The 16,182-nt window shown below is 47.8% G+C and overlaps 1 protein-coding gene across 1 annotated transcript; it reads left to right on the top strand.

The window, feature by feature from the left end:
• The first annotated feature begins 2,949 nt into the window (after positions 1-2,949).
• On the top strand, positions 2,950-3,765 carry LOC119405856 (uncharacterized). Its single transcript, XM_037672686.1, has one exon. It carries the CDS (start codon positions 2,950-2,952, stop codon positions 3,763-3,765), a length of 816 nt encoding a protein of 271 aa, XP_037528614.1.
• The last annotated feature ends 12,417 nt before the right edge of the window (positions 3,766-16,182 follow it).

A 16,182-nucleotide genomic window follows, 5' to 3' on the forward strand; every position in this document is an offset into this window, starting at 1 on the left:
GCCATTGCACAGGCTAAAAACGTATGCCGGCAACCCTGGAATGAAGTTCATGGCAGCAGATCTACAACGATTCACTTTCTCGACAGCAATGGTGATGCTGTTTCCGGTGGTGACTGCTGAAATGTGATGTATGATGTATTTGTTTCTTGTTTTTCTGTCGCAACACCCCTTTCCATGCCTTCTATCGAAGACCCTTCTTTTTTTCCTATGAATTTCATCTCTGTCGACTCATCTGGAGTGTGCCGTATAACAGAAAAAAATGAAATTTTCTAGCTATGCAGGTAATTATTGCATCAATTCAATGTTCTTAAAAAACACAAAACACTATTCTTCCACTATACTCGCTGAACTTTTTTCGCAGTCTATGCAGTCTGCCACTTTGCCTAATGATTGGAGGATGGGTAAGGTGGTTCCACTGCAAAAATAAGGTACTACCCACTCTCCCTTAAATTACAGGCCAGTATCTTTAGCCAGAGTACCCTGCAACCTTTTCCAGCACATAATCTATTCGAACTTAGTATCTTTCCTTGAATCCAATTCATTTTTTTCCGTGGCAACATGGTTTCAGGAAGCACTTCCTTTGTCAAATGCAGTTACTCTCTTTTACTAACGATGTTTTCTGTTATTTAGACAATAATTTCATTATCGACTGCATATTTTTAGATTACGCTGTAGCCTTTGACACTGTTTCGCATACTCTTCTTCTAAGCTGAGCATAGATCCTAACATCCTTGACTGGATTCACTGTTTTCTAACTAACCGTCTGCAGTATGTCCACGCTAATAATTATAACTCTCGTGCCATTTCTGTTACATCAGGCGTACCACAGGGTTCGGTTTTAGATCCATTACTTTTTCCTATGTATATTAATAATTTACCTGTCGGTATCAATTCTACCAATAGGATTTTACTGATGATTGCGGGCCTTATCGTGTCATTCATAACCCACATAATGTTTCTACAGTGAAACCTCGGTGATACGAATCTCACAGGACAAACAAAAGTATTCGTATCATTGGAAATTCGTATCACCAGAAAGCATGGGAAATTAGCATGCGACAACGGAAAGCTGGGTGTACATTTTCATTTATTGCTTTTCAGGGCCGCAGCAACGTCAGGAAGACCCCGGAATGGTTGTCAGTTAAGTTTTTAGATGTGGGCAATCATGCAAGCACTCGTAAATATACGGCCTGTATGCGCGTATTTAATTAATGAACCAGGTGCGTTGTGACCCGCGACAGCAGTAGCCCCTTACAAATTTTAGTATGTTTTTTTGCATGACACCGGAGTACCGCAGCACAAGTAACAAAAGAAGCGCTTTGACGCGATTGATCAAGGCCACAAAATTACAAAACCGCGGTCCTGTGTTATGATTTTGTTATCGCGGAGGTGTTAGGGATGTTTTTGGGAGATTTACGGCCGTGCCCGCACAATGTTGACATTCTGAGGCCTGACTCATTCGCCAAGACCGTCCTCGCCTTCTTTTGGTCCTCGTCCATAGAATTTCTGATGCGCAAGGCAGGCGCGTGTAAACACATGACAACGACAACAGCCCGCGTCGACGCGTTAAAAAAATCCACTGCAAGCTAAACGCGAAGGCACACGGAGGCACATGAGAGCCTCAAAGATTCGCGCACACAACCTACGAGGCTGTGACGCGTCTCTGAAGGTTTATTGTGACCGTAAGAAAAGTGTTTTTCTTACACCGTGATTCTGACGATTTGGCGGGATGGGGCGCATTTCCACGTTTGCGTTCCCGCGCTCGCGCGTGCTCAGCGCGTCTTCCGTGACAGCGCGGACAGCACCTCTTCGTACCTGGGTGGTAGCGTACGTTCGAATCAAACGTCGCGGCTGAATATCGGTTCGCAACAACCGTACTCCATTACATTGCAGGCCAATTGGCCTTGGCCGGGACCAACGAAACATTCGTATCACTCCGAAATTCGTATGAACTGTGATCGTATCACCGAGGTTTCACTGTACTTTGCAGTCTGACATTGACGCTGTTTCTAACTGGTGCGACAAGTTGCTCATGAAATTAAACATTAGTAAGTGTAAAATTATCAGTGTAATGCATCACAATAAAATTATTGACAATTTTTTCTATACCCTTAATAACTCCACTCTAAACCCCGTTACTACTTACCGCTTTCTGGGTGTGCATATAACCTACAACCTCTCTTGAAATATGCTTGTTGAACATGTATTTAATAACACTAATAGCGTGCTTGGATTTCTCCGCCATGATATTTCATCCGCTATTTCATACTTAAGACTTATATTGTACACAACACTCATTAGATCCAAAGTGAAATACGCTTGTTCTATTTGGGATCCATTAAGCTCCGTATTAACGGAGCTTAATGCCCTTGAGTGCATTGAGAAGCGTGCAGCTCGCTTTGTGTTTTGAAATTATAACCGCTACGCTAGTGTTTCTGCAATGAAAGCTACCCTAATTCTACCAACACTTAAATGGCGGCGGGTACTTCCGCTAAAACCATTTTCACAAAATCGTTTACGCGAATCCAACACTTAAAATGATATTTTCCTTCTCCCAGATTATGTATCACCACGGTTCGACCATCATCTTAAAGTTCCCATTTGCCGCACTCACACTTGCCATGCTTATTTTTTGCACCAGACATGCGTTGACTGGAACCACCTTCCTGCTTGTATGACCGCGACAATTTTTATTTGTGTGCGCATACCAATTCGTATGCAGCGGCGCACGGCGCATACGCGGCCAACATGCCTCACGTTATCACCGGCGTGTCGCGGGAGATAAGCAGTCACGCCCCCTTTGTGTTGGCGTTTTCGAAGCCTCTGTTTCTTGGAAAACAAACTAGTTCTTGCCCAGACGTCAACGAGTGCAGGACTTTGCTTTTCGCTCCTCCTTGGCGCGAGTACGTTATAAAGTGGTGACCCGCGACGTTTGGAAAAACAGCAGCCATGTCAGATGAGGAAGGCACTTCAAGCTCATCCACAACCAACGCCTCGGAGTTAAAGGTTCCTCATTTCTGGCCCAAAAACCCCAGGGTGTCGTTCAGCCAAGTCGAGGCCCGCTTCCAGCGTCGGCGCATCACATCGCAGGCGTCGAAATACCTCCACGTCGTTGCAGCACTGCCACCTGACATCGCTGACGCCATAGACGATGTGCTCTCCTCCCCTCCATCGGAGAAGGCCTACGACGAACTAAAAAGCACCGTCCTGAAACGTCTTGAGGTGTCCGAACTGAGCAGGCTGCAACAACTCCTGTCTCATGAAGAGCTCGGTGACAAGCGTCCCTCGCATCTTCTCCACCGAATGCGTCAGCTGCTGGGCCAACAAGCGTCAGAGGTGCGTCAACAGCCGTTGCTTCGCGAGTTGTTTTTGCAGAGACTGTCACAGTCAACACGGATGATACTCGCTGGCTCGGACGACGTGGCTCTCGAGCGTCTGGCTCAACTCGCCGACCGCATCACCGACTGCACCGAGCCATCAAAAATGCCTATTGCTGCAGCGGGAATGTCCGACCATGCAAGCCGGTTAGGTCGCTTAGAGGACAGAGTTGACCGACTGGCTGCAGCAGTGGAAAACCTCGCCCTATCTAACAAACACCGTCCTGCACGGCATCGTTCGTCGTCCCATGTTCGAAGCCCGCAGCACCGCGGCCACTCAAGCGAGGCAGAGCAGAGCGTCTGCTGGTACCACCGCCGTTTCAGAGAGCAAGCCACTCGCTGCACGCAATCACGCTCGTGGACGGGAAACGCACCGGCTAGTAACTAACGGCGGAATGCGACACGGGCCAGCGCTCAAGCCGCCTCTTCTTCGTTGTCGACCGCATCACCGGCACACGCCTCCTTGTCGATACCGGAGCTGAGCTATCTATCCTACCAGCAACAGCTCAATATCGCCGACGCGGCAAGTCCATTTCCAGCCTAATTGCAGTCAATAATACTGCTATTGCATCATATGGAGTGCAGTCAATGACGATAGACATCGGACTCAGGCGCACATATCGATGGCTCTTCGTTGTGGCCGACGTCAGAATGGCCATCCTGGGAGCGGACTTTCTGAGCCACTTCAATCTTGACGTTAGCGTTCGCGATCGTCGTCTCAAGGACAACGTCACTTCGCTCGCTGTTGTCGGACTGAAGTCTGACCTGTCCTCATGCGGCATTTGCACTTTCCACCCAGAGTCAAACTTTCAAAAGATTCTGGCTGAATTCCCTGAAATCACCAAACCTCGGAACACCGAACTGCCAATCAAGCACAAGGTGACGCATCACATTGTCACCACCGGACCGCCCGTCACCGCGAGACCTAGAAAGCTCGCTGGACAAAGACACGAAATCGCCCGTCGTGAGTTCGACCACATGCTCCAGCTCGGCATTATACGACCTTCTTCCAGCAACTGGTCTTCTGCGCTGCACATGGTGCCAAAACAAGAGCCTGGTGACTGGCGGCCTTGCGGTGATTATCGGGCACTCAATGCTGTGACAACGGCAGACCAATATCCTCTCCCTCACATCCATGATTTCAGCGCTCGCCTCGCGGGAACGACCATCTTCACTAAGCTGGATCTGATGGCCGCTTATCACCAGATTCCAGTAGAACCAAGCGACATCCCAAAGCCGGCCGTGGCAACACCGTTCGGCCTCTTTGAATTTGTTCGTATGCCGTACGGACTGAAGAACGCGGCACAAACATTCCAGCGTTTCATGAATGAGGTCACTCGCGGACTGCTTTTGTCTTCGTCTACTTAGACGACATTTTGGTCGCCAGCAAAACGCCGGAAGAGCACGAAAATCACCTGCGGCTCCTCTTCAAGCGTCTTGACGAGCATGGTCTGGTTTTGAAGCCCCAAAAGTGCATATTTGGTGTTGAAGCACTAGATTTCCTAGGTCATCGAATCACCCCGCAAGGCATCTTGCCGCTCGACTCACGGGTACAAGCCGTTAGAGAATTTCCCACGCCTACTTCTTTCCGCAAGTTGCGCGAGTTTCACGGGCTGATCAACTTCCATAGGCGCTTCATCCCATCCTGTGCACACATTCTACAGCCGCTAACTGATTTGCTGCGCCGGGACACCAAGAAAACTCCCGAGTTTCACTGGTCAGCGGAGCACGAAAAAGCCTTCCAGGACGCCAAAACTCAACTTGCCTCCGCAACACTTCTGATGCACCCGCTTTCCGACTCGCCAACGCGGCTCATGGTTGACGCTTCAACGACGGAAGTGGGAGCAGTGTTGCAACAACACGACGGCAAGGACTGGAAACCGATAGGTTTCTTTACGAAACGGCTGAAACCGACGGAAGTGCGCTACAGCACCTTTGGAAGAGAGATGCTGGCCATTTATTGCTCCGTAAAGCATTTCCGTTTCTTCCTCGAAGGTCGCACTTTCCACATTTTAACGGACCACAATCCGCTGACATATGCGTTAAAGAACAACAGTTCCTCATATTCGGAAAGAGAACTGCGCCAACTTTCTTTCATTTCCGAATTTTTGACGGACATCCGCTACGTAGCGGGGATCGAAAATCAAGCAGCCGACGCACTCTCCCGTATCGACACCGTTTCAGCGTCCGTCGACTTTGAGGCATTAGCCGGCGCCCAAGAATTCGATTAGCCAAGAATTCGACGTCACCATCGTTTACAAGTCCACAAGAAGCACTCTGACGCTCAATGCCTGTCTCGCGTCCCCGTGGACCCGCCAACCACAACACGACCAGGATAATGACTGCTTTCTGTCGATTTCTCGGCCTGTGCGCCTATACAGGCGGTTCGTCAAAATCTGCGCCCGCATCGCCGAGCCACTTACTAACCTTACCAGTACCGACGTCGAGTTCAAGTGGTAAACGCCGCAGGAGGAAACATTTCAAGAACTAAAACGACGCCTGCAGACGCCTACGTTACTCGCGCATTTGGACGAATACGCCCAAACGGAAGTGGTATATATATATATATATATATAACACGGGCATAGCCCGCTGCCTCGCACGCCTCCGGCGGCTCTCGGCCTCTCCTCCCACTGTTCTTTCCCTCCCTCGTTTTGTCACTGTTGCTTCCTTCGTTAGTTCTCTCTTTTTTTTCGTTTTTTCTCTATTTTTTGCTTTTTTTTAAGTATCGTCTGGCCCGCAAACTGGATGGGCAGCCCTTGTACAGCGGGATCGGCCATGGCCGTTTTCTTTCATTTCGCTTACATCATCTGAGGAAGGCTGGACCTTCAGCCGAAACTGTCAGGGTAAAATAAATATTTTTTGTGTTTCCTATATTGTAGTGCGAAGTTTCTCACAATTTGTATTACGGTAGCAAAAAGAAGTTCACTTTATCCTATATATATATATTCAATATAGCTTCAATATAGATTACTGAATCATAGGAATGCAAATGTAATGTTTATTAGATTGCTCTAAAAGGGGTACTACAGTGGAACCACAGGCGTTAATCACATATGGCGCCTGTATCGTAGGAGTACATGTGTAGTGTGTATTGCTTCCTTGTAAAATTACATAGCCAGCACCACAACCACAATTGATGTTGCACCAATATTACACCTGCATAGGCTGTTTTTCCATACAACTTTATAGGCCTGGCGTGTCTTCGTGGTAGCATACCTGATTTCCACACAGAATGCTTGGGTTCGATTCCTCCTGGAATCCTCATTTTTTCTTCTTTCCATTCGTCGGGTCAACGCTTCCGATGACAATTTTTCTTAACGCTCTCGCATTTAAATTACCAATGTATGTTCTCGCCGTTCCTAGTTGGCTATAAACTGTCAATCACCTGTGGCGCATACCCTTACACCGCTGCCCGTGGTGAGCGGGTATGTGCCACACGTTTCTGGAGGGATTTGACGACGTACGCGACAGAATTTTGACGTTATTCATTTCGTACAATCCTTTTACCCTCCCGTGCCAAATTTAGTTTACAGCAAGAAAAGGAGGCGATCGTAAGAGCACCCAGACATAGGCGGCAATAGATAGATAGATAGATAGATAGATAGATAGATAGATAGATAGATAGATAGATAGATAGATAGATAGATAGATAGATAGATAGATAGATAGATAGATAGATAGATAGATAGATAGATAGATAGATAGTGTAATGCAGAGAAACAAGATGGAACGCCCGTTCGTGGGCCGGCTGTTCTTATTCTCCTTCGTTTTTCTCGTCTTCCCGCTTGCCTAGCGCGCGCACTTGCGTTAGCGCCGCCATCTTCCTTACACTCGGCCACTCTGCGGCACTGCATGGCGATCCAGATGCGGAAATGTTTCTGGTTGGCGGAATTGACTGTTCCTTGTGGGCCTTTGCAGGTTTCAGTCCTTGAGCGACTGTGTTTGGTGAAACGTAGGTGTTTCAGGCGGACGGCACTGGCTATTGCATGAAGGTCGCTGCTGCCGCTTCGCGCGTCGAATTTCCGAATGCATTGCAAGGGATGTACAATGAACAGTGGGCGACCACCGAATCGATGTGCTGTGGTCGTAGACATATCGTGTCGTCAATAGTCGGATGCGTCTGCGCAGGTTTGAAGAAGTGCGTCGGCTTCGCGTCAATGCACACCTATCACGCGCGCAATGCGGAATGTACGGCGCTGCCGAAACAGGGGCGTTCATTGTTGCAGGGCTCCGCAGTAAGGACAGGTTTATAGGCCTCACTAGTTGTGGTTTTTTCTCAGAGAAGGGAATAGAATGCAGTGGCAATTCTTGGGTGTATTTAGTCGCGTTGGTCGCATTATATTCCTAGATCTCAACCAGGACACGGTGACCGTCCGCGAATTCGGGCAGTGACTGCTCTCGAATCTGCGGTAGCTGTCTCGGTGGGCCTGAAGGCACGTTGTTGGTTTTGGTGGGCTTGTCCGGTTTCTTGACATGGAGCGCGTCAGGCACTGGGAGATATGGAACATGCATGTCATCATGCGCTAGCTAGCATGGAGTCCGCACCACCAACTGCTGCGTCTTCTGGGTGGTATCCTTGTCTGATGAGGTAGCTTCTGGTGGAGGCGTCGCGAAATCTGGAATATGGGGCGTGGAGGTCTGCTTACGGCCGGCACCCGTCTCGGGCACGTGCCCTTCCGCGTCCGCGATGATGTCTGTGCAGGGACTCCGGGAAACAGATGGACAGTCGGGATGCTACCCTTCACAAGCTGTGTCTTCGAAGTACGGTTGGTTGGCGCTGGTCATAGCTGCACCATAGGGGCGCTGCGCCTCGCGAGCTCGATCTCGAAGGGAGGGCAGGTTTGCTAACGCCTGAGCTGCACCGTCGAGGTTGTGCGCCTCACAGCTCCCATCCTCGTTTGAGACTCGATCGGCAGGCAGGGGGTCGCAGGCACGAAAGTGAGGGCGGAAAAGGATGGTCAACTTGGCACACCATTCAGGCCACTACGGTTGTTTGAACGCTTCGTATGCATGTATGTCGATGACCAGAAGCCATTTTCGATTGTCCGGACAGGCAAGGAGGGTGCCGAGCGATTGATGGTCTGCGTCCACCCCACGACATCGTCCTGGAAACCTCGAAACTCCAGTACTGCCTAACTCCGGTACTCCGTTACTGCTGGTGAAGCGGCAGACGAGAACCCGGAGTTCACAGACGACGAAACGGCCGAGATGTTCTGACAGTTGCTTGAGAGCACGCAGGAGCTCCGCGGCGCTGCAGGGTGAACCGCCCAACGAGCCAAGGATCGCGTCCGTGGGGTGTGCGGCTGTCGCACCACTCACGGCGGTGAGATCCACGGCCAAGGAAGCGTGGACGGCGTCCCTTGGCGGCTCAGATAATGGTAGAGTCTTGCTGATGAGATACTCGCCATGAGAACGGTGAGCGACGTACCCAGGCGAAAGGAGCCCATGCACTTTGTTGTCCCGAAGTAGCACATCGCCGAGCAAGTAGTTCTCCGGAACCACAATACAGGGCTGCACGCCGTCCGCTGTTGGCGGGATGGATACTTTCGGCGGTGGTCTACTTGCGGGTTCCATCACCGAGAAAGCGTGACGGCGTTACTCAGGACTGTAAGTCAACAGGGCTTGTTGCTGAGCTAGTTGGTTCATAACTTGAGGAAAAACTGTAACGACGCAAAGAAGACGTGGACGAAGCGAAGACACGAACAGGCGCCCGTGTCTGCCTGTTCGTGTCTTCGCTTCGTCTACGTCTTCTTTGCGTCGTTACAGTTTTTCCTCAAGTTACTCAGGAATACGAGTTACCTCAAGCTATCAGCTGGGGTTCGGGAAAGCTTTTGGACGACTGCGCCATTGTGATGCAGAGAAACAAGAGACGACTACCGTTCGTCGGCCGGCAGTTCTTATTATCCTTCGTCTTTCTCGTCTTCCTGCTTGCCTAGCGTGCGCTCTTGCAATAGCGGCGCTATCTTCCATACAATGGAGAGATAGATAGAAAGTGTCAAAGGTTCGCTAAGAAGTAGCACTTACACTCGTAGACCACCAAGGAATTTCGAAACGTCACAAAAAGTGCATGAGTGCAGCTTCGCTTGCTCTTTCGAGCAACCGAAGTGAATTTCTGTGATCGTAAAATATGTGATATCGATTATCGGTTGTTGTTTCCTGTTTTTTGTACACCAGGCCTGCAATTGTCGCGTGGCTAAAATCTCGTTACATCATGTACTATTGACGTGAAATGTTTCCGCCAAAAACTTCGGAAAAACCGGGCGGCGAGGGGCAATCCCAGCGTCTGCACAGCACTTTTATAAAGTTGTACTTTTTCTCTCACGTGACTCAAATGACATCACGTAACAGCTACTGACGTGACATTTTCCCTTCAGAACCACGCAACCGTGCGTACTGTGGGGGGGAACCAACCGCAACCTGAAAAGAATGAAATACTGAAGCGTATCTTTATCCCAATACTACTAGCAAAATTATGCACTCTAGCCAAAGCTTAGTAACGTACTAGCAAAAACTTGGAAAAAGCTAGGTTGGACACTAGCTCCGTTGCTTTATTCCGGGCTTGCGCAAATAGTACAAGCTGCGAACATTTTTATTTATAGATGTTTGAAACAGCATTTTACTGTGGTACGTTGAGGTCGGCTGCGAGTGCGTGCGAAAAGCTGCTGAATCACAGGATTTTCGTTTAGTAACTCGCAGCTCCAGTCCCTGGACTCCCCAAAGCTTTGATCCACACATGTCTTAACACACGGACCTATCCGATGCAACGCACAGTGCTTCAAGATGTTAAAGGAAGAAGGCATGCTGATCGTCCTACAACAGATGAAGAAAAATCCCAGTTTCACCGCAATGGCGATTTAATGAGTGCGATAGCAACAAATGAAGTAAGGCTGGTAGCTAACTCTTCTAGATAGGGTCTTCGGTAACTCTAAGAAATGCTGCTGTAACAGAAGACAGCCACCCCAGGTAGGAAAGGGGATTTCGCAGTCTCTTCGCGTTGAGAGCGCAGCATGTAGGAGAGTATTCGCAATGCCCATAGACTGTCGCGCCGCCAAGCGGAATTCAGGAGCGTCCTCTCGAGGAGGGTTAGTAGACGACAAAATGGCAGCACTACGCAGTCGCTCCCTTGTTCGGCTGTGCTAGCCTCAGTGTTAACGCGTTGGCAAGAAAGGAACACTACGACTTTACATGTTCCCTGCATCAGTGAACAAACCGGGCCCTCCGTGACACGAGAAATCTGATTCGTTCTTGCGAGACGCGAAGTTTCTCTGAAAATACGTGGGAACTCGCGCTTTCAATGCTAGCCCACAGCGTACACATACTATCAGCTTCGCGAGGCTTTCTGTAGCCACGTAGGTTAGTTAAATGTTATCGTCTGACATATTCAGTTGAAGCTCACCCTGTTTTACTTGCATATAGCATTGGTCAGTATTTCTTGTAGTGCATGAATCCCATAACACTGTACGCGGGAGGTCGCGCGAGCTCGCGATGTGCTCTTGTATAACTGAGCGATCTCAAGTTGGCGATACATTAAAATAGGGCCTCTATCCTTTGTCAGCAAAGCGCTGTTACGAATCGTGCGAGCGACGTTTCAATCATTCGAGGGCGCGTCTGCTCGACGCCTTTCGTAGAGCGAACGCTTTCCACGCCGTCCTTCGCCAGTGTGTTGGGTTTCATAGCCACCGCTGCGCCGCTTGTTGTTGTACGTTTGTTTATAGGTGGCAGCACACTGCAAGCGATTTGCTTGTTGACCGGTCTGAGAGCAAACACAGCAAAATGTTCTCCGCGCCCAGACGTCTCTCTAATTGTAAACGTGGTGACGCGGAGTGGTCGAAGTCGTTCGGCGGAGGAAGTTCTTCAGATTGCTTCCAGCAGTGATGTTGAAAGAAACCATCTTGACGACGAGGATTTTTCACTAGAAGTAGAAGACTGTGAAAGCACCGAGAGTGACAGCGACGATGAACCATCAGCTGCTAACTCACGAGGAGCGAGTTGCACTTCACGTCCCCACGTGCGTTAATGTTCTTTCACACTCGTAAGTCATTTTGATTGTATTTAATGTGTAATATCCTTGAGCGAGATCAAAATAAAAGCATAGTTCCTCTTGTGCATTGCATGTATCACAATTATTGTGGATATTATGGAGCGCCGCATGCTGCCAACACGCTCGAGCTCGACCAACGAAGCGAAATGGTTAGAGCGATGGAACGGGCAGTCACGGCCACAATCCACGCTTCTCGGCTAATTTCTTCGACGTTGCGAAAATCATATATGTGCATTCTTTTCGATATTCATGTTTCGATCGTGCTGATCGAACCTGCAGCATGCGAGTAAAGTGAATTGCACACGGCTAGTATCAGCATGGCTGTGACACAAGCTACTGAATGGGATGGTAAATGCTTGTGTTCCGTTGAAGACGTAACTCCGCGTTCTGGACTGCGCAAGTAATGACGACGACGTATTATGTTTACAAACCACCACCACATTAAACGTGTTGTCCTGTGCAGCAGCGATTGCGCTACTCGCTGGCGGCCTACTACTGCCGCAAATCTGTCAGGTAGGTTCGGTACGTACTACCTCGGAGTGCCGTTCAGCTCATACGTCAATTCTAGTTCATGTAGTTTTATGTAGCACGCACAGGATTTCGCAAAGCATCGTTATGCACGGTAACGGAGCTGAAATATAACATTTCACACCGCAGCAAATAATTAGGTGGCGAGTACTTAGCACTTTCCATGGCTTGGGAAAGTATTTTAGTCTCATATCCATTTCAGCGCAGCTCATGACTTCATCCGGTGAAAGTAGCACGGGCCGTACGTCCGCACGTCCTATCTGTTCCTATGCTAACAAACGGGTTGACCCTCCTCCTGGCGCCATCTTGAAAAGCACGGCGCGCCACCTATAGTTCGTGGGCATTGCGAATACGAGTCGTCCGCTGATGCCTGTGAAGATTGCGATTTTGATTTCTTTGAAGTTAGCGCGAAATCATTGCGCTGACGTTGAAAAAACAGCAAATATTTTTCCTATTCTTTGCTTGGCTTAATTAACTGTTGGTTTCATTAGTTGAGTCTAATAAAGAAAAGAAACCCTCGGACAATTCTCCTTCTTTCGTTAAGAGAACGACCGGCACTTGCGCTGGCCTTAAAGTAAAAAGCAATTGCAAAAACGTCTAACTTTCTTTTCATTACTATGCCTGGCTTTTCTAAGCTTAGTTCGTTTCTTTATGTCACTGTGCTGTAGGCACCAGAAAAGATCTTAACAAAACCATGAGAACGGATAAATAAGTTTCTACCACAATACGCGTACGAAAGATCGAAAGAGCTTTGTTCACCATAACTTGGTCGGGCGTTCTCACCCTTGGGGCTGAATGAATTATGAATTACAAATGTAGATCTCAACGCTCTAAAACGCACCAAAATATTAAAAAAGCACTAAAAATGCACCAAAAAAATAAAGTGACTGAGAAAAAGAAGCGGCACCTCATGATTGCAGTCAAAAACCGAAACCCAAACCAAAAATCTTTTGTTTTGTTTCGGGGGCGACAAAATGTAGGAAGCTGTGGAACTAAGTCACGGCTGAAAAAGAAATGGAGCTCGGAAGCCAGGAATCGAAGCAATGATGGCGCTGTGATGCCACGCGCCGAACGTGAGCAATGAGCTCACTCGACCAACTTCAGGTAACGACAGCTTTCGGCGCTTGGCCGCTGCTTCACGCGCCCGGACCTCCTCGAGGTTCTCTTGGCGCCGCTTCCGCGCTGCTCCGGCTTTCCGTGCTTGTATCTCGGGGTCCGCACGACGCTGACGTCTCTCTGGGGCCTCGCTAGCTCTCACCGCAGGGTATTGGTGGCGAACCCGCACTGCTGCTGCCTTGCGAGCCCTCCTTTCTGTCGCCTTGTCTTCATCGTTCATAATATTAGTAGCGAAGCGCACTGACCTACGACTGTCGAAAGAGAAAGGATGCGCGCAGTTGTGGCCCTCTAGCGGTCGTTTACAAACTAGGGCAGGCGCAGGAGTAGAGCGAGCGCCACATGCTATAGTTGGCTATGCTATATGCGGTTTTGTCTGCGTTATTATCATCCCTTTTTAGAAAAGGCATATAAAGGCACTCGAAGAACATGAAGAAGAAGACTTCTCTTTCGCGCGAGCTGCACCTGACGCGGTCGCCTCTGGAACTGAGGTTACGGCGCGAGACTTCGCCTCAGCTTGAGAATCTGGCGAGCCAGCTCCTAATAACGCGTTCGAGAATAATGTTCTGACAATTTCAACATATTTAGAACAGTTTTAATCGAAAGCTGAGTGTCTACATGCGGTGTACTGATCATTATTATAATTGCTTAGTTTTACCACTGTGCCGTTTTTTCTCGAAAAACAGGGCACGTTTTTCGCCATTTCCTAAGACTCCCATTGTACAATATCTAACTGCTCTGAGAAGATAACTAAAGCTTACTGCAACATGATCGCTGCAGTCCCGTCATGCGTTTAGGTTCCCCAAAGCGCTCTGTGGTCTGCGTTTTACAAAAATTACCTTATATGCTTAATTATTCGGGAAAAAATAGGAATTATTCGGGAAATTGAAATTGTGACATAGCAACGCCAAAAATCCACCACAGCATTGTTTTTCGTAAAACAAAATAAATATAGCTGACTCTCTTTGACTTCCATTAGTGTTCTCAAAGTGTGATGTTACTGTTACTATTAATGCTGTTACTATTACTAAATGTTACTAATATTTCTTACATATTATCAGTCATATTGCATAACCTTTTTACACATGCTAACGACGTGAAATCTGTTTATGATCCTAATTTTAGTACTCATTTGATTCTTTCAATTTTCATATATCACTGGTGAATATGCGGATGTTCTTTCTGAAATGGTAATTAATGGGATTGATTTAGCGTGCGCAAGATAATAACCTAAATCACACGCATAGTGCTCGACTCTTACATTTATGTGTTAATGCCGCATGTCACATCACACTGTCACTTCTCTTGTATAATGTTTTAAGATGTCAAGGTTTCATACACTTTTATCCCATACATATTCTGTTCGCTGCTGCCTAAACTATAAGTGCAGCTGGAGCCTCTGTCAAGTCTTTGTGTATGGTGCTCTTGCCACCGTTTCTCTGACGTTACAGAAGCAATATTGTAGTTCTTTCTTTATTTTGGCCGCAACCCTTACATGCATGTTTTAAAATCCGCGAGGGTGGCCCTGACGTAGGGGACACCATTTTCGGACAATGCAGGGAAGGCAGACGGTCTCATGAAGCTATTAGGTACTGATAAAGGATAGCGCTTCGGTAAACATTATTGGTGAAATTAATTTGCGGAGAGTCAGGTGCCTAGCATGGAAAGTTTCAAGAAACATTGTTCAATACTACGACAACTATTGCTTTATCATAGTGACTCTATCAGCCGAGAAATGAAGTTGTTGATAATATCGTAGAGCAGAGAAATGTAGCTTGGCGCTAATAATTACTGCGAATACGCACAGCAACGTGCACCAAGAACATGGAACTTTTACTGACTGCCAAGCGTGGATAAACGTACCTGTCTGGTGGTATGATTTCGCTAAAAAAAGCGCAAGAACATTTCCAAGCTTCTAGACTGAAAACGTCATTGCACTCCTTCATGAACGAAAAGTCATTGATTTTATCTTGTGATAGTTGGCTTTTTAAGAGAAAACACATACATGTGCGTCTTTGCAGACGTTCCATTATTCTAGTGACTTCTTTAGTATGATTAGCCTGTTCTGAATACTTTCGATAAAATAACGGTGTAACTCTGTTTTTCTTGCATTGTATCTACCGAAAGCAACAAGACACCACATGCGTAGAGGCCACAAGAGCGCACGGAAGAAAGCAGTCTGAGTTGACATAAACATCCGGTTGGGATCACCAAGTGATATCGTAGTCACCGTTGTTCTTTTCTCTCTTTTAGGGGCGAAGCTCCTTAAAGCGGCACCCGTTCGTCCCTCGTAGTTGTCGTAGTCGTAGTGCGTAAGCAGTCGTAACGCTAGTACCATATCTTGACCTCAAAGGTGGTGCCGGTGGGAGATTTTTCCTGTGCGTTGTTGAACAATAAAAAATTCGCAGCGTGCGCGTTAACTAAAAGCCGACTTCTTCTGTCTCTCATTCCCATTAGCAGCCATTGTTTACCTCCAAGGTAGTGCCTCGTGAGATTTCTCCTGTGCGTGATTAAACAATAAAAATTTTGTTCAAAACGCCGTTGATTGATGAAATAAACCAACGAAAGACGCCAGATGTTTTCTAAAAGCGAAACGAAAGAACGCCAGATGTTTCTAAAGCAAAACGAAAAGACGCCAGCTGCTTAAGGAAAGACGCCAGATGTTTTCTAAAGCAATGGTTTTCTAAACAATGAAAATTCACAGCGTACATGTAAAATTAAAATGAGCTGCAAGTCGTCATAACTCATCGAACCTTTAGTATAAACGCGCCCTATCTCACGTCGGTGATGATGTACTGGCCAGAATTCACGGAAGGTTCACGGTTTACCGATGAACCTCCGCAGCTTCGCCCACTCATCATCATTCACTCCGTGGATATGCTGTGATTTTTTTTAACTAACTGTGCGAGTTGTGGAGACTACGTGACATTTAAAGCGGTGTCGCACGGGCCCTTTTGATTGCGATTAGGGCAGATCCGTATCGGGCCTTGATCGTTCTCATCAGCTTAGTCTGTGCAACATGGTTCAAATTAATCGGGATTGAACGCGGCCCAGCCGCTAGTCTAATTGCGACCAGACCTCAATCGGACCTCATCGCGCAAACGTAGTGACGACATAGCA

The sequence above is a fragment of the Rhipicephalus sanguineus genome, chromosome 9 (genome assembly GCF_013339695.2).
Source record: "Rhipicephalus sanguineus isolate Rsan-2018 chromosome 9, BIME_Rsan_1.4, whole genome shotgun sequence".
Classification (NCBI taxonomy): Eukaryota; Metazoa; Arthropoda; class Arachnida; order Ixodida; family Ixodidae; genus Rhipicephalus; species Rhipicephalus sanguineus.